At 42.2% G+C, this 19,152-nt stretch overlaps 1 protein-coding gene across 2 annotated transcripts in view; it reads left to right on the top strand.

Moving 5' to 3' along the window:
* Positions 1–202: 202 nt before the first annotated feature.
* VAV3 (vav guanine nucleotide exchange factor 3) overlaps positions 203–19,152 on the top strand; it is a 355,073-nt gene continuing 336,123 nt past the window's right edge. For both annotated transcript variants that reach the window (XM_086717722.1, XM_086717723.1), the window contains exon 1: positions 203–556. In XM_086717722.1, the coding sequence (XP_086573848.1) occupies positions 353–556 (204 nt within the window). In that variant the 5' untranslated portion in view covers positions 203–352. The remainder of the gene's footprint in view (positions 557–19,152) is intronic.

The raw sequence follows: 19,152 nt of genomic DNA, 5'->3' as shown, positions 1-19,152 counted from the left end.
GGGACTCGCAGACGGCAGCGAGAGCGGCCGGCGCGCTGGGCATGCTCAGTCGCCGGGCGCCGGGCTCGCGAGTCGGAAGCCTGTGCGCCGCCGCCGCCGAGCCGGCCGGGGCGCACGGAGAGCGCGCGGGACTCGCTGCAGCGGCGGCCGGGCGGCGGAGGAGCCGGGCCGGGACTGGAGCCGAGCCCCGCGCGGAGCCCACGACCCGCCCGCCGCGGCGCCTGCTTCCCCGCACCCCCGCAGGGCAGCGGCGGGCCGCGGCTGGCGTCGGCGGGGCGCGGAGGAACCGCGGCGGCGGCGGCCCCATCCTCGCCGCCTGCCCCGGCCGGGCCGTGTCCCGGAGCCGTCGGGCATGGAGCCCTGGAAGCAGTGCGCGCAGTGGCTCATCCACTGCAAGGTGCTGCCGGCCAACCACCGGGTGACCTGGGACTCGGCGCAGGTGTTTGACCTGGCGCAGACCCTTCGCGATGGAGTCCTGCTCTGCCAGCTGCTCAACAACCTCCGGGCGCACTCCATCAACCTGAAGGAGATCAACCTGAGGCCGCAGATGTCCCAGGTAAGGAAGCCGGCGCGGGCGCCTCCGCCTCCAGCCGGCATCTCCCATTAATCATCCGGCTAATTTCTTTGTGTAAATGCAAACGTCTAGGTGCGCTGAGCTTGCCCTGCCTCCCAGCCTTTTGCTTTGGGAACCGCTTCGGCTTTTTGTGCCTTGGCCTGGAATGGTTTGGGTGGTTTAGGTCTTCAGCTGAATGCTGAAGTCCTGCGTCCGGAGACGGTAATGAGGATTTCGTAAAGGCTTTCTGCGAGGCGGGAAAAAATAAACTGTCTTAGGGTGTCCTTCACCTACTTTTGTGTGTGTGTGTGTGTGCGTGTAGGACAACAAAAGGAATTTGCTCCAGCTCTTTTATACTAACAATGGAGAGGGATACAGGGAGATGATGGGGGTAATTTTGCTCTTATTCTGTTCTTTTGCTTTGCGTGTCGTCCCCATGTTTTCTTGAAAGAGGAACCATGACATAAATGATGACTCTAGGAAGTGGAGGGCGTTCCGGTACCGTTATCTGTACGGGAATGACACTGGTCAAAGGGAGGAAAAGGGAGCACCGTGCAGCGGTTGCTCCCGAAAGCCCCCGGAGCTTGTGGCCAGCTGGCCAGCGAGGTTGTGTTTACAGCTTCTCCGAAGCCATGTGAGAAGGAGCGAGTCCAGCCTCTCAGCGGCGACAGGAAACAAGTTTCGCTAAGACCTTCTGCTTTTCCTTCGTTCGGTGCTTGCTCAGGTGGTGTGGTTGGTGCACGCTTGGCTCCTGTGGCTGGAGCTTTGCCTGGCGGTGCCTCTTCGAGGGGTTAAAAACAACTCTGGAAGGCTGCATGCGTCCGAGTCCACTCAAAAGTCACGGCTCAGAGGAATAGTAGTTTTTTTTTTTTTTTTTTTTTTTTTGGTCCCGTCAGAAAGTTTCCATGCGGACAGATCTTGAACACGGTTCAGCACATCTCTTTGCTTTTTCCCATTATATAAAAAAAACACGTTCAACTTAACAGGGAGGAGGAGCCCCCTTCCATGACATTTTATCACTACTCCTGAATGATAGTTTCAACCACTTAGCAACTAGAGCAGTGTCTTTTACAGTAGAATTGACTCATAAGATTAAATAATCATGGATTTAAAGTTAGAGCACACACATTCATCTCTTCATCTTGATGTCGGTGTTTCATCAGGGGCCCTCTGCACCCCAAATTCTATATTCCTCGCCTGTCCTGTCTTCAGTCAGCTGGTTAGCAGTCCCCAAGACAAAACAGGCTTGTAAGTGGTGAGAACCATATGATTTCAGAAGTGGGTAAATTATTTCATACTTTTCCATAATCCTGGGTGGTGATTGCTAACTCTATGGACCTCTTCAAAGTTGTCTCAATTCTGGTTATCCTGTTAAGGGGTTAACAGACATTTTCATTAAACTGGAAGTTGTTGTTCTGAGCAAAGTTCTACTGGAGCTGCACTTGGCTATCGAGTTTACAGATCACTATTTTCCACCTGGCCAGTAGCCTCAGGAGGCAGTGTGGGTCAGGATGGTTTGGCCCACCAGCAGGGAATACAGTATTGTGTGCACTTCCTGAAACTTCAGTTTCCTGGAACCCTCGGGGGCTGTTCAATAAGTTGTTCCTAATAATCAATCTCTCTGGACAGCTGAGAATCTCCCTCTTTTGATCTTCTAACCTTTATTTGATTGTTAACAATGGATGAAAATATTTTCAAATGTGATTTTGGTCTTTGTAGAATATATTTGTAATATAAATTTTTGGTGACTGAGGATAATCATTGTAAGTATCACTAATGAAAATGGAGCACAGCTGATACTCTGAGAACTGAAATCCCTACTGGGGGTACCACAGTGAACACATCGGGATCCTTGCCCTGTAAAGGAATTACAGCACTGTGCTATCAGATAAGCTACTGGGTTATAATGAGGTAAACAGCTAAATGGCTTTCCTTAGGCTATTTTGCTTTTGGATTCTTAAGTCTGTCCAGCCCTGAGCTTTCTGGTTCCAAATTCAATGCAGTTTCCTCTGTAATGTCCTGCGAGTGAGGGCTTTTCTCAAAAGTGAACCCTGGGAGGCTACTGCCTGAATATGGTGATGTCTGTTGTGGCTTCCTTCTTGGTTCTTGACCACTTTGCAGAGAGAGAAGGTGGCTGAACAGCTGAGTCTGTATTATACAGATTGTTGTTAAATCCTTAAGTGACACTTATTAACGGTTTCATTAAGCAAGGTGATCTATTTAACATGCCTACAGTGCTCACCTATAGGTGTTCACTAGTAGTAAAATTAAAACATTTTCTTGTTTTTTTGCTATTGTCTTATAAAGAGTTAGAAGGTTACAATGAAAAATTTAAAACAGTTGTAAGGTCCATAAACCCCTTTGGGCAGACCTCTCTATTTCTGGATCTAACTTCTGTCTTTCTAGCTGCTTCTGGTTCTAAGGCTCCTACCCCATCAGCAGTATTCATGGTATGGTAAATAACCTGGTAACCCAGTGAAATCCTGACCTGCATCCCATCAGACTTTATTCTTCTGAATTTAGAGATGTCATTACTATAAAGGCTTTTGCCATTTCTAGTGTCTACGAGTCCTTCTGTCCACCTGATTTAGGTTCTGTTGAAGATGATACTAATTTGAATTTCTTTATAGCACATGATCTTCCAAGCCAGGAAATAACTATAAAGTCTCACCTCAGAGTTTCATCGCATTTGAGACTGTGATGAACAGATGTTGACAAAGGGAATTTTAGTTTGTTGATGTTTTGCTTATTGGCTGTTTTTAATTATCCTGTAACAGGCTATACAGTGAGTAGCCCCTTTTGATAAGAGTATTTATCTCCAATGAGTGCGATTTCTTCCATTCTCTTATTGTTAGCCTTCTGCCTTGTTTGCATTAAAAAACCTGCAAATAATTTCTCAATTATATGTTTGAATCTTGAGGTCTTAAATTAATAATCCTTCAAAATAGAATTATAAATGGGATCCCAGTCTCCAATTGTTCTTCCTGGCTGTGCTACCCATCTTTTTAGTCTTGCTATATTAGGAGGAGGAGGAGGATCTTCTTCAGTTCAAAAATACGTATAAATATATATATATTTTTCATTTTTCTTTGTTTTAGAGAGAGAACACAGGGGAGGGAGCAGAGGGTAAGAGAGAATCCCAAGCAGGCTCTGTGCCTGATGTGGGGATTGAACTCACAAACCATGAGATCATGACCTGAGCTGAAACCAAGGGTTGGATGCTTAATTGACTGAGCCCCCCGGGGGCCCCGAGATCTATCAATGAGATTATCTTAATCCTACTGTTTTGTAATTTAAAATTTTTCTTTATTCTATGTCTTGGGATGATAATATATTTGAATTTACTGACCATTTGTGTATGGTATGGGTAAACTTTGAATTGTCTTAAAATGAATTATTCAGGCTTCCAGGGTTCTTTCAACAAATATCTGGTTCTGTGTCCTAGGAACTGTTGTAGATACTGGCTTGGAGCAATAAACAAACACAACAAAATCCCTGCCCTAAAAGGATTTATATTTTAGTGGGGGAGATGGACAATAAAGAATGAAATGGCTATATAATGTCATATGAGGAGATTTCAACCCAGTAAGGGACTAGAGCAAAATATCATTTGATTTTTTTTTTTTTTTTTTTTTTTTTTTTTTTAGAAGGTAGTCAAGAAAGGCTTCTCTGAGGGGATAACAGGTGAGCAGGGACCTGAAGAGAGTGAAGGAATGTAGGAATATGGATGTTTTGAAAGAAGAATATGCCTGGCAAGGGAATACCAAGTGCAAAGGTCCTGAGGTCAATTAAATGGTGGGTATACTGGAGGAAAAGCAAGGCCATTGTGACTGGAGGAGAATGTGGGAAAGAGTGGTCACGATGAGGTCAGAGAAAATAGGAGCCAGCTTTTTAAGCCTAATGTGTCATTGTAAGGACTTTGACTTTCACTCTGAGTGAAATGGGAAGTCCCCTGACCTGACTTACCTTTGAACAGGGACACTCTGGCCACTGTGCTGTAGAACAGCAAGAATGGAAGCCGTCAGGTTCATATAGTCACTTCGGCAAGAGATGACGGCAACTCTGACCAGAGTGATAGCAGGGCAGATGGTGACAAATAATTAAGTTCTGGATATATTCTGAAGGGAGGGGCAGTAGTTTGTTTATTTTATTTTTTTAAATGTTTATTTATCTTAGAGTGTGGGTGGGGGAGAGGGGCAGAGAAAGAATCTTAAGCAGGCTCCATACTTAACAGAGAGCCTGGTGCAGGGTTCAGTCTTATGACCATGAGAACATGACCGGAGCCGAAATCAAGAGTTGAACACTTAACTGAGCCATTCAGGTGCCCTAGGAGTTTATTGATGGAACCAGATTATGTGTATGAGAAGGGAGGAGCCAAGAATGACTCCAGAATTTTGGCTTAAGAAATTGGAAAGAGGGAGTTGCTATTACTGAGATGGGGAAAACTAGAGCTAGGATAGCTCTGGGTGGATGTTCGAGGAGGGGGGAGACTTGGAGTTTGTTATGTTTGAAATGCCCTGTAGACATGTAGGTGGAGAGACTGAGCAGGCAGCGGAGAAGTTGGGAATGTAGATGTGAATTTTGGAGTCGGGTATAGGTGGTATTCAAAAATCATGAGATTGGATGAAATCACCCAAAAAGTAGTGTTTAGAAAGAAGAGGTCAAAGGAGTAAGCTATTGGGCCTACCCGTGTGTCAAGGGTAGAAAGATGAGAACCAAAAAGGCGCTGAGAGAGAATGGCAATGAGGCAGGAGGGAAGTCAGCAGAGTGTGGTTTCAGGAAACCAAGCAAATAAAGTGTTTCTGGGAGACAGAGTGAGCAGACATGTCAATGCTGCTGATAGATGAAGTAAAACAAGGATGGAAGATGGACTGTCAAATGAAATATTTTGGTGATTTGAGAGAAACAGATTTGGTGTGTGATGGGCAAACACCCCATTGGAGAAGAACAGGTAGGAGGAGATGATCAGTACAGAGGGCTATACCCCTCTCCAGGAGTATTGTTGCTACGGTGGTGGCTTTTAGGGAAAAGAGATCTAGAGGGTTATTTTCTTGTCCAGTAGAATTTTAATTCTATACCTATTAAAAAAGCTCTTTTAGATTTAGATAAATTTTATCATATGGAAGTCTTGTATATGTATGTGTGAAAAAATATGTGTATAAGAAAATATAAAACTTAATGTGTTCCTAAAAATATTCACTTATTGCTCCTCTTCTGAATACCATATCCCCATTTCCTCTCAGTCATTGTTAGTTTCCTCCCCTCCCCTCCCCTCCCCTCCCCTCCCCTCCCCTCCCCTCCCCTCCCCTCTGAGCATCAAGTGTTGGTGATACAGCATTTCTAAAAGAGTATACTAGTATTGTCCCCAGGATTTCCTTCCAGCCTATTAACCTGCAGTTGGGGTTTTAATGCTGTTCCTACTTTTTCAAAAAAGGCAAAGAGAACTCTATTTTTGCTAACTGTACATAGTTTGAAAAACCATGATTATGTTAATTTTAGCATTAAGGTGTACATTCCAAACACATGCCTATACTCCCCCGAGATGGTGCTGTGTGAAGATGATTGGGTTACACTGAAGGGAGGAAAAAATGGCGTTCGTTGTCCGAAAAGAGTGCTGTGCTCTATTACGGTTTTGGTCAATCAGTTCAAAATAATGTCATGGCTTCACAGAAGTCACTAACCTCTTTGCCATTTGTTAGATTATTCTTTTGGATAATCTGTCAGCATAATGTTAAACTTGATACCAATGTTAAGGCATATTAAGGCATCTTAAGGACTGGTTCTGTAGGATACTTGATGGCTTAACCTGGGCTCTCTAGGAACCAGAGCCTGAGATAAAGGATTAAAATGCTGAGGCATTATTGGTGGTGAGGTATAATCCCATGCCTACCAGGGTGAGGAAAATGGGAACGTAGTTTGGTGTTTTTTTTGTTTTTTGTTTTTTTGGTGGGGAAAATTATATCATGTTTGTAATGCAGTTTTGATTCAGTGTGGATACCAATTTCCTCATTTCAAAGGGTTTCAAAAACCCTTTTCAAAATTATTTTTCTAAAACTCTCTATGGCATTTAACATGGCCTTTTCTGCTGCTTCTGAAACTCTCCCTTGATTACCACCACACTACACATTTCCTCATTCTCTCATGACTTAATATCTCCTGTTTCCTTTGCTGGTTTCTCTTTAAACATTCTGAGGAAATTTGAGTTGCCTCTTTCATTGTCTTTGTTCATATTCTCTTTCCTGTATCCTGTCATGTCACTGTAGTGTTACCTACGTTTCATACCTCAGTGGACTCCAAATTCACATAGCCTGTACCTGCCTGTTTGACACCTCCATCTCTGTTGGTACAATCATTTCATGGATGGAGTGCGGACAATCACATGATGAACTTCATTGTGCAAAGTTCACCCCCAGCAGAGTGAAGGGTGAGCTTGATGGAGCAGAACTGGGCATGAACAGGGCTGCTGCTGAAGTTCAGTCAGGGGAGGGAGGGGCCGGTGAATGCCATGGCAGAGAAAGGGCAGGACAGGAAGGCTAGAGAAGGACAAAAAGATGGACATGATGGAGAGTTGGAATGGACAAGGCTTTGGGGCCTCTTCAATGCAGTGAGAGTCAGGAGTATCTAGGATGAGCCTCTCTTTCTGGGATTTGGGAGGGAGGGTAATACAGAGGAGGTACAGATTTCAGAGGGAGAGGGAGTGCATTCAGTTTTAAATGATGAGTTTGAAACTATTAATAGTTACCTTTTGTATTCTCAGTGTCAAGTGTCATATTCTCCTACTACTCTTTTCTTTCTGGCTTATTCTAATACCTAAACTCCAACAAGCTTTTGAGCTCCTGCCACCTCTTCCCTGCCTTCATGTCTTCATTTCCTTCCTCCTGATTTTAAATACTGCAGCCATTATGATACCAGTTTCTCTTGATTTGCAATACTCATTTGAGTAAAGTGCAACCCTGTTTAAATCCAGCTCTCCATTTACTCCTGCCTGCAACTTGGCTGCTGGATCTGATGGAGGAAAAACCTGTATCACTCAGACTGTTCTCACTTTTAATTCATCATCCCTAACCACAGCAGGCACCTAGGCTACCCAGCTTTACCCAGTGCTCTAGACCAGATGTTCTCAAAGGACGGTCTGGGGACTCCTGACAGGGCCATAGATAACTCTAGGAGTTCCGTAAGGTCAAAAGTCTCTTTTATAATTAAGACAAGATTTGCCTTTTCTCTAATTTTCTCGCAGGTTTATAGTGGAGTTCTTCAAAGGCTGCATGACGCCACTGATGTCATTGCTGAGGTGGACCATGGATTATGGGCTTGTAGATACTTTAAAGATTTCTCAGTTGAGGATTCTAATATGTTAAATGTTGATAGATGTGACCCCCACGAACAGAAGCTGCTGAGGCTGATCAATAATGGCCAGTGTAATAACATCCTGGGACCGAAAAGTTTGGGAACTGCCCTAGACCATTCACTTTCCGACTCACCCAGATGACCACTTGTACCTTTTTTTTTTCCTTCTTTTAATTGTAGTTGACACACAGTTAAATTAATTTCATGTGTACAGCATAGTAATTGGACAAGTCTGTACACTATGCTGTGCTTGCCACAAGTGTACCCACCATCTGTCACCATACAACATTATTACAATGCCATTGACTATATTCCCTATACTATACCTCTCATCTCATCCCTGTGACTTACTCCTTTCACAAGTGCAAGTCTGTATCTCCCACTCCCTTTCACCCATTTTGCCCATCCTCCCACCTCCTTGGTACCTTTTCTTGTGGAAACCCGTTCACCTTTGTCTCCACTTTTCCCTCTCTTCTGGTGACCTTGCTTCCTGCTCAACTGAGAAAACAGAGGATCGCTTCCTCAGATTCTCAGGTTCTTGCATCCGTGCCTATAGATGGGGCTTTCTCTCATGTTCTATGGGCAGATTATCAGCGTTCCCACAGCCATGGTCAGTCCCTTCATCACTCTGTCCCCATACTTTCCTGCATCTTCAGTTCTCTGCTGAACCTTTCCATTTGAATGCACATATGCTGTTATTTCCCTCATTTGATTCAGAATGTATTTTCAAGGTGGAGCTGCAAAAGCTTGCTTGGATATTGGGTGTGATGATGGAGAGTGACCGAGGTTTCCTAGGGTTTACCTGAACTACTGGGGCAAGTGGTCAGTCAACCTCCTTATAACTGTCCAATGATTCCTTATGGACAATGGGATAAAATCCAGATTCCTTAGTAAGCATGCAAGGACCTGTCGTCTAATCCTGCTCCACCTCTCAAAGTTTTCTTCCACTCTGTACTTGTAAACTTTTTGTGGCTTCTCAAATGAACTGTGCTGTTAAATGTCCTGGGTTACTGCATGTGCCCCTTTCTCTGCTTGAAATGCCCTTATTTGTGTGATTGAAGATTCCATTCAAGAGTCCCCCTGGCTGATCACCTGCTGCTTTGTGCCCCACTGTATAGTGTACACAGGTGGAGCATAGCCCTCCTTGTACCATCTTGCAGTATTTTGTGGCCCTTTCCAGGCTGTGACCTGCTTGAGGCTGCCATAGGCTTATTCATTTATGTACATCTCTAGAAATTGACACCAGGACTCATACATGATACACCCAAATAGGCATAAAGTAAATTCATGGATGGATGGGAAATGATGACTTTGTTTACTACCTTTTCAAATATATCTATACATCTTTAAGATGTACTTGGCACTGTGTCATTAAAAATCAAAAACGTGTGGGGCACCTGGGTGGCTCAGTCAGTTAAGCGTCTGACTTCAGCTCAAGTCATGATCTCACGTGGGTTTGAGCCTCGTGTCAGGCTCTGTGCTGACAGCTCAGAGCCTGGAGCCTGGAGCCTGGTTCTGATTCTGTGTCTCCTTCTCTCTCTAACCCTCCCCCACCCATGAGCTCTCTCGCGCGTGTGCGCGCGCTCTCTCTCTCTCAGAACTAAATAATAAACATTTAAAAAACAAAATGGGTGTTCATTGAGTGACATTACTAATAACAGATAACATTGTTTCATGAGTTACCACCTGAGTGACTTAAAGAAAGTTTCTAGACCTGTCTGTTCTTCTGCTTCCTCATTTCTAAAAGAGGCATAATAAAGGAACCTGCCCCCTACTGTGGCTGCAAGGGCTGAATGAATGAATTAGCTCTGTGACTGGCACATAACAAATACTCAATAAATCTGAATGATTTTTACTATGATTGTCACTACTACTTCTGCAGAAACCTACAAGGCAGAGTGTTTACACCTTCCATGAAATATCTCCTTGTCACACCAATGTGAAACAATCACTTATCTTCATGAGGTAGCTACTCTCCAAGGCTAAGAGTTTAGTAACTTATACTAACAGGTAGTTGTTGAACAGTCTTGTGGTGAAGACAAGATTGGAATTAGAATGTTTAAAGCAAACTGAATTCCTTTAGCAAGGCTATTGGTACATCTGAATGTGAATTGCAGTGAACCGACACCCCCCTCCATTGTTCTTTTGTAGCCTTTGCTTGGAGGAATGTTCTCAGATTGGTTTTGTGGTTATCAATAATAGTATCTCTATACTAGTTATTGAGTAATAGTTTTGGTTTCAGGGTATTGAGTATCAACTGGTTAATTTTATACAGTTGTCATCCTAAGCAGTGTAAAATGGGAGATAGACCTCTGATAGGTATAGATGGTGAAAGGAAATAAAATCAGGTAGAAAAGCTGAGGAAAGGTAATGAGAGAGCAGGAGGATGAGTGTAGCTGGTCTTTTTTGGCCTTTTAATACTGTGCCTGGTGACACCTGGTCCTGAGCACGTGGTATTTTGCATGCCTATGTTTAGTTCCCTGGGCAGCAGGAACACCATTGTTCTAAATGACATGCTTTCAAATGGTTGTCTTTTCTCCGTTTCATTATTATAACCATTCTTGTAAATTCACACCTATTAGCTGTTATTTAGAATACTCTATTACCCCCTGCCCCCCCCCCCCCCCCCCCCGCAACTGTTAACACAGATCCTGCATTATATTAAGGCTAGTCGCAAGTTTGCATTCTGCCTTCCCCCAATCTTCAGCATTTAGTGGACAGAACCATGAACAGAAAAGTAGATAATTTTTTTGTAGAAAATTATTTTAGAATTGTATTTTGTACTGCTCTCTGAGTGTGCTTTCAAAATATGTGTTGCAAGAATTGTAGTTAGCCTTTGAGTTGCTTGCTTAACAGGAAGCCAGCAGGATATGCTACTCACATGGGAGTTCTCTAAAGGGTCAATTAATATGGAATAGTCAATGAAACACTTGATACTCACCTTCCATGATTTTCAAAGTACTTGTCTCAAAATAGATCAGTAACAGCTGGCTTGAATAAACAAGCATCATGCCTGTGCCCACTAATGTCCGAAGCCTTTTCCTGGGAGCATGGGGGCAATATGGTTTAATGAAAAGGCTTTAGGCCAGGAGTCAGGAGACCTGAATGAGAGGCCCAGCTCTGTCTCTAACATGTGGCCTTACCAAATACCTGCTTTTCTTTTTCTCTGCCTTCCATACTTACAGCAAGAACAGCAAATACTGACATATCAGTAATATGCTGAAGAGCAGCTAAAAATTTTTTTATACATGTTTAGAGCTCATTAAGGAGGCATTATAATTTCATGAAGAGAGCTTTGGGACAAGACAGATATGTTTGAATCCCAGCTCTGGCACTTGATAAATTTGGGAAAATTATTTTAGTTGTTGAGTCTCCATTTTCTCATATTAAAGGCAAGAAATAGTAAAACCTACTTTGCAGGGTTGTGGTGAGAAATAATATTTGTAAAATGCTTGGGGCATAGTAGGTATTCAGCAAGATTTTATTTCCTTCTTCCTCTCCCACATCCTTGATCCTCCTAAGTCTAAGAGCCAGGAAGAACAAGATCTTATCACTGCTCTACAGAGAAGGAAATTGAAATGTGTACTGGATAAAGGACTTTTCTCAAGGTCACACAGACAGGAAGTGATGAAGACAGGACTTGAGTCCAATTGTCCTAATTCCAAATGCAGTGAAGTTTCCCATTCCTGCTACCAAGCTGAGTGGTTAGATGGTGAATTGCATGAGGAAATGACTAGGAAAATGCTTGGAAAAAGCAAGGCCTGCCCTGCAAGTACAAAATTACATTGTATTATTTTGCACTGAAGTTTACTACATTTAGAACAGAAACATCTAGAATAATGAAACCGGTTTTCATTTATTTTAGAGTCAGATTAGTTCACGATTATTTGCTTTTTGGTAATTTCATAGCTCTTAGTTTGGTTTTGTTTTTATGGGAATTTGTGCATATGAGTTCATTGATTAAGTCATCAATTTGTCTACTAAATATTAGGTTTTGTAGTAGAAACAGAGAACTCAAAGGTAAATAAAACTCAGTCCCTGATCCTGTGTGGCTTTTAGTCTGTACAGCATGGATTTTACTTCAGACATGTCCTTATAACAGGGGGTGGGATGGGAGACCGGAGTTACAGTGAATGAGCACGACATATGCTTGGTAGGGGGTAATGCTCTCTTGGACGCATTGTTAATTTTGCTGATGTGCAGGGAATGACATGTTCATGTGTTTGCATGGCTCAAGATATTTCTGTCCTTTCCACAGACATTTGTCCAGTACCTCCTATGTGCAGGACACTGGAGTCCTAAAGCTAAATCCTAGGAACTTTGTGCTTTTGTAGGGCTGGAAGAAAGTAGATTTGACCTTGGAGTCAGGTCTTGCAAGAATGCAGAGAGGATAAAGTAAGTCATCGGATGCTGCAAGGCAGGTGCAGAAGTGCATGCAGCTGGGTGAGCGAGATGAGACCAGGAAGAGGACAGAGACCTGAGTGGTTACAGGAGAGGAAGAAGGCTTGAGAAACGGAGTGGGGAGAGTGTGTGTGAGACAAAGAATGTGCAAAGACATTCAGACCTCAGTGATGTCCCCAAGAGGACAGTTACTCTGAGCAGTGATGGAATATCCTCCATAGCATTCATACTGGAATATGGCTGCACCATTTGCACCTGGCAGGAAGATATTAAGTCATAGGACTTTGGTGTGTGGCCTCGAATATCAGATGATGGCCTATTCTCTTGAATATCTTAAACATTGAGGGAGCAGACTATAGTCAGATTGCATAATAGGCATCTAAAGCCATGTCCAAAGCCTGTTCTTGCTCTGTCTGGAAGCTCCTGACTTGCTACCTCTCACTCCCTCATACCTAGTGTACCATTCAGTATCCTTCCAGTGCTCTTTAGTTGACTGATACCTCTTCCTTCCTTGGTCCATTTGTTCTTAGCTGTGTGTTCCTGAGTCCTGCTCCAATACGTTCTTTCATCCCCAGTTCCCTTTACCTTCTGTGATGTCACATGCGCCGGTGACCCCCACCCTGCGGTGCCCTCCTCCACTGGCTTTCCTGCTCTTGCCTCTAAGCTGAAGAGAGCTGTTGGAGAAGCTTGCTCACCAGTGGGTTTTTACTGCCCAGCCTCACTGCACCAGCTGCTGTGTACGTCACCTCTTTGCAGTGCCTTCTGTGATCCTCTAGGCTTCTTATTCCCCCCAGTGAGGCTCCAGCTCTCTAAATCCCAGACATTGAGTCCCCAACTCTCCCTCAGTCCCTGCAAGTTCACTTGATTTTTATCATTACCAGTCTTCTTGAGTCTTATCCTCAGTCTGTCCCATTTACTCCCCATGATGGTGACCACTGTTACTAGAAGTAGCAACTGTCCCAAACTTTACAAATTATTGCTGCTTTCTTGGGAGAGAGTTTTGGGTCTTGAAGAGTGTGTGTTTAATAAGTTAGAAGCCCAGAGAGGACCGGGTGTTATGAAAACTTTGATTCTGAGAAATTGGGCACTGCATGCTAGACCTACTCTTCTTGGTTTGTGGTCTCCAGACCCCAGTGGTGTGCTCAAGTGAACATCCACCAGTGAACCAGAAACCTGTCACCTTTTTCACTTCCCAGTGGCAACAAGGCTGCCTGTCCCCTCTTGCAGCCAGCTTACAGCACCTGCTATTTGCAAGCCTTTTTTTGCAAGGGGGTTGGGGGTGGGGGTGGGGGTTAATTAATATAACTTAATCATGTGTGCGGTGCCTGACAGAGAAAGGATAATTCTGCTACTTATTGATACTACAAAATGTAGAATTGGCAGAAAAGTATTAAATTCCCTGGCATTTGACCTTCAAATGTGAAAAGGTATTTGTTGGCTAAAGGAAGTTAGTAAACTTAGGCCATGGTCAGCGACACAAGAAATGCTTGAGTTGAGATTATTTATGATGACAGAGTACTTGAAAATAAAACCTTGTGTTTTCCCGTAAACTGTACTTGGGGATTCAGTAGAATATAGCAGTTCCTCAGTAAGGAAGAAGCAGGAGTTGAAATCTCCGGAGTTCAGGATGAGCACTAACGTGGAAAATTTGGGCGCTTCCAGAGACCCCATTTAAGGGGAGAATGTCAGAATTGTGGTTAACATCCATTTCATACCTGTAAATTCTAAAATGTGAAGCTGAACTCTTGGGAGTATTTATGTGGTAGCTCTGGTTAAATCCTTATTAAATTTCCATCTTTCTGAATATATAGTTCCATTTAATGACCATAGTGAAGAGTAACGAGAAATTTGGTAAAGGATCTGTTTTTTTTTTTTTTCCCTTCCATGTTTAAGAAAAATGGTTCACCAGTTTCCATGATGCACATGAATTAACTTCTCACCTATCGAGCTAGCCCTAAGCTATTTGACAAGCTTGCCCATGTGGCATCACCTAAAGGCTTGCTGGGTTTTAAATAAATAAATGGAAAAAATGTGTTTAATAGTAATAATACCCTCACCTCTCTAGAGAAGAGATCAAATAGATTTCTTATATTCCATGTAAATGCAATATGTTAAACTTCATTTACACTACCCATTAGAGGGTTCCTAGATTCTGACTTGATGACTAAGGACTTTTCATTTACACACTATTCTTTTTTTTTTTATTTTTTTTTATTTTTTATTTTTATTTTTATTTTTTTTAAATTTTTTTTTTTCAACGTTTTTATTTATTTATGGGACAGACAGAGACAGAGCATGAACGGGGGAGGGGCAGAGAGAGAGGGAGACACAGAATCGGAAACAGGCTCCAGGCTCCGAGCCATCAGCCCAGAGCCTGATGCGGGGCTCGAACTCACGGACTGTGAGATCGTGACCTGGCTGAAGTCGGACGCTTAACCGACTGCGCCACCCAGGCGCCCCTACACACTATTCTAATAAACCTGTGAAGTAGTGTTGTGTAGTGAAAAGCACCTGGGCCTTGAATGCATCAACCTGGCTTTGGGTCCTAGCTGTTCCACTTATAATCTTGGGCAACCTAACCACTCTGATCTTCTCTACATTTTTTTCCTTTTTGCAGTGTTTTAGGGATGAAATTAATTATAGTAATGCACATTTGGTGTTTGGCACTTAGGTACTCAATAAATATGCCATTCCTTTTCATTAAGCCTGTTTTTTATTTTTATTTTAAGCCTGTTTTTTTTTAATAAATCCAAGAAGATTACATGTTGCAAGTTAAAATGAGGAGGAACAGCTGAAAGTTAAATGGACAGTAGTAAAAAACCATAAACCATGGACTCAACACAAAAACTATATTAATCTTGGACTATGGAGAATCCTGCCAAAGTAGCCCACATACTGCACTAGGCTGTGGGGAAGGATGGTTCTGTTTGAATGGACCATTATAGCAACTGATTGTATTGTTCAAAGAGTTCTACAATTATGGAGCTGGAAAAGTCCTTAGAGGTAATTTTAGCTCTGTGCCTTGGTTTTAAAAATTGGCTGTCTCAGGCCTCTGATTTGTGCAATGATTTGCCCAAGGTTACCTGGTTTCCTGAATAACAGGGCATTACTTTTCTTAGAATACTTAAGACCCAGGCCCTCAAGGGAAGTTTGTTTATTTATTTTTAAAGTGTTGATTTATTTTGACAGAGAGGGAGCTAGCACCAGCAGGGGAGGGAGAGAGAGAGAGAGAGAGAGAGGGAGAGAGGAGAGAGAATCCCAAGCAGTCTCTGTACTGTTAGCATGGAGCCTGACATGGGGCTCAAACTCACAAACCACAAGATTGTGACACGAGCAGAAGTCAAGAGACCCTTAACCGACAGCCACCCAGCTGCCCCCTCAAGAGAAGTTTAAATCATGTTAATCATTAAAAAAAAATTGGGGAAAATTGGAAAACACTTGAATTTAGAATTTATGTGAAGTACTGTTATAAAGGTCTTACTGTCTTGTATTCAGCTGTCTCTGCTTTGCTCTCTACCTTCCTCTATCCATCCATCTCATGGATACAGTAGTATAGGGGAATCCGTGGGGATGGGGATACAAGGTCTCAGATTTTGGAGCTCAGAATGTCCTAGAAGAATTGACAAAGCATTGAAAAATGATTACAGTTGACTCTTGAACGACACGGGAGTTAGGGCATTGACCCCCCCCCCCCCACCGTCACCCCTGTGCAGTTGAAAATCTGTGTATAACTTTTGACTTCCCAAAAACTTAACTACTAATGCCTGTTGATTAGAAGCCCTCCTGTTGATTAATACATATGTATCCTACTATATTCATACAATAAAGTAAGCTAGAGAAAAAAATGTTAAGAAAATCATAAGGAAAATACAGTGCTATACATACATGTATTCACAAAATCTGCATGTAAGTGGACCCATGTACTTCAAACCCCTGTTATTCAATGGTCAATTATAAATAATAAAAATTGTGAAATGAGATCTGTTGCTTAAAGGTGTAAACCTCCATCATCCAGAAACTGAACCACACACACTCAGTTCCTAAGAGAATTGAGGTTTTGATCTTTTAAGCCAGATAATGGTGTTTCAAATTCCCAGGAATACAAATATTTTTGGCAACACCAAAACAAGTTATTTCTCCTAAATCATGAGTTCTGTGAAATTGCAGTCCATTTGCTCTTCAGCTTTGTTCTTAGCTTAGTACCTGGCACAGAGTGAGAGCTCCTATGAATGACTATTGAATAACTAATGAATCCCTGCCACCAACTTTAATATTGGTTGAGCAAGAATGCCAGATTTTCCCTCATCTTAATCACAGGATGCAAAAAAATATAATTCACACCCCGCCAATTGTCTTGCAGTGGCAGGCAGCATGGTATATTGAAAAAACATGGACTTTAGCATCAGACAGGACTGAGTTCAAATCACACCCCACTAGTTGAGCAACTGCAGGCAAATCCCTTAATCTCTCAGCATCTTAGTTTTCTTGCTTGTGAAATAGGGATGATCCCTCCTGCATAGTGTTTTGGAGGGCAAATGCACTCCGAGGCAAAATGGCATCGCACTGGGGGCATGGTAGGCACTTAGTGATCATGTGGGATTCTTTCCTTCTCCCACCTCATCTAGTCTTTGTGTGGTACAGGGCTTTTCCCACAGTCCTTTTGAAATAACATCTTGTTGGTCTTTGGCAAATTTTTCTCTTCTGTTGTATTCTATCTTCAGATATTTTATTTAGGCTAATAGAAACTAAAGCCTTTAGAATATTAGGACTTTAAAAATAATTTAACCTACACAATTTCATCTCCCTGTTGGCGATTTCATATTTGACTGCTGTGCTGTTAAAAAGAGAAAACACTCTACCAGGAATTGGGAGACTTGGATTCAAATCCTGGCTCTGTCACTAATTAGCTTTGTGACCTCTGAGCCTCTTTGGGCTCAGTTTCTCTGAACCTTGATATTTCTCTATGATAAGCAGGGATTGGCGTTGTGTACTGAAAGGAACTTTACAGTTAAAGTTACCGGCTTTACAGTTAAAATATTGTGTGTGCTACTAATAAACTGTATGATCTAGGGTAGGCCCTTTCATTTCTCCCTTCCCTTAGTGGCCTCCAGAGAATAACATGATCTATACTGTAGGTTGTTTTGAGGATTAGATGAGATAATCTTCAACAAGTTCCTGCCTCTCAGCTTTGCACATTGTAAACTCCTAATCAGAAAGTGGCAAGGACAGTGCTTCCACTAATTGCAATTATAGGTAGTATTATTAATGTTTGTTTCTGTAGATAGTTGAGCGATCCATTAAGAGAATATAATAATTATAGCTGAAGAATTGTAGAAAAGACTGAGTAATTTTCTCAGGATCACATAGGAAGTGCTAATGAAATAGTATGCAGTTGTGAAAACAATGAATAGTCCACTTGATATACTCCCTGTTTCTGTAGTCAGTCATTTGGATTACTTCCAGTTCTTATCTTCTATTTTTCTTAAAAAAATTTTTTTTAAAGTTTATTTAGAGAGAGAGAGAGAGAGTGGGGAAGGGCAGAGAGAGGGGAGAGAAAGAATCCCAAGCAGGCACAGAGCCTGATGTAGGGCTCGAACCCACGAACTGTGAGATCATGACTTGACCCAAAACCAAGAGTCAGATGCCTAACTGACTGAGTCACCCAGGCACCCCAGTTCTTACCTTTTATAGGTAGCATGATTACAATGGTCTTTGTATAGATTGTTTCCCAATTTTGGGTTATTGCTTTCAGCTTTATTTGCTAAAATGAATCTTCTATGTCAAAAGTTATAAACATTTTTGCAGCTCTTGTTAATATGCTGCCAGATGGTTTGCAGAAAAGTATTTCTAACTGACATAAAGGCAGATTCCTGAAGTCTTGGTTAAAAACAAGGACTTTGGTATCCTTTAGGTTTGATTCTTACTTATTTGCTTGGATGGCTCTGAGCAAACTAATCTCACTAAATCTGTTTTCTCATCTGTAAGATGGGATGCAGGTAGCCACCTCACAATATCTCCATTTATTCAGCTTATCATCCTTAGAAATATTTGTTTCAGGAATTGATGTTCCTGCTAGACCTAAGCCTCATGATAGCAGAGCCCACTTAGATTTATTCACTGCTGAATTCCTGGGGATGAACACAATACGAGCACGTAATGCTCAGTAAATCTTGAGGAATGTATAAATAATATAATTTATTAGCAATAAATATATAGTAACTTATTAGGAATAAACACAGGAGAGAAGAATTTTAGGTATAATTAAAAGCCTTTGTGATTTCAAATTGCTCTGTGAAATTAAATATTGAAATATTTTCCAAGGACCTTTTTAAAAACCTAAATATGCCCTGTAATTTAGATCTTGCCTTCTTTTTTCTTACATAATCTTTCATGTTAATGAGGGCAAGTCTGAAGAGAAGTGGGCAAATGGTTGTAGCAAGCGTAGTTTAGCATCAAGTAGTCCTTCCTCTTGGCCAACACTCTTCACCCAAGACCTATAATAACATCACCTGAATCAGCCAGGAGGCTGGGTGGAGAATCGTCTTAACCCAAATTGCAGCAGGCCTTAATGACGAAGATGAGCATTCCTTAAAGATTACATTATGCCCAATACATTTCCTCCACTTGAGAACACCAACCATTTTGTTTTGCCTTTCCCAGACGTGCAGGCTATTATGTATTACATCGTTAACCTCTGTGAGTTCAGAACTGCACTTTGTTCATTCAGAAAGCGAGTTCGTTCTCTCATCTATTCAAACAGTTGGTTGAACTCCCGTATCCAAAGCTCTGATTAGGCACGGAAGATTTAATGAACTGACCTTACAAGAAAGGTACCTTTTGGAGGATAAACT

This window comes from Puma concolor, chromosome C1 (assembly GCF_028749965.1).
Source record: "Puma concolor isolate L17-30 chromosome C1, mPumCon1.1.hap2, whole genome shotgun sequence".
Classification (NCBI taxonomy): domain Eukaryota; kingdom Metazoa; phylum Chordata; class Mammalia; order Carnivora; family Felidae; genus Puma; species Puma concolor.
Note: the sequence above shows the minus strand (reverse complement) of the source record. Positions and strands in the feature narration are given on the sequence as shown.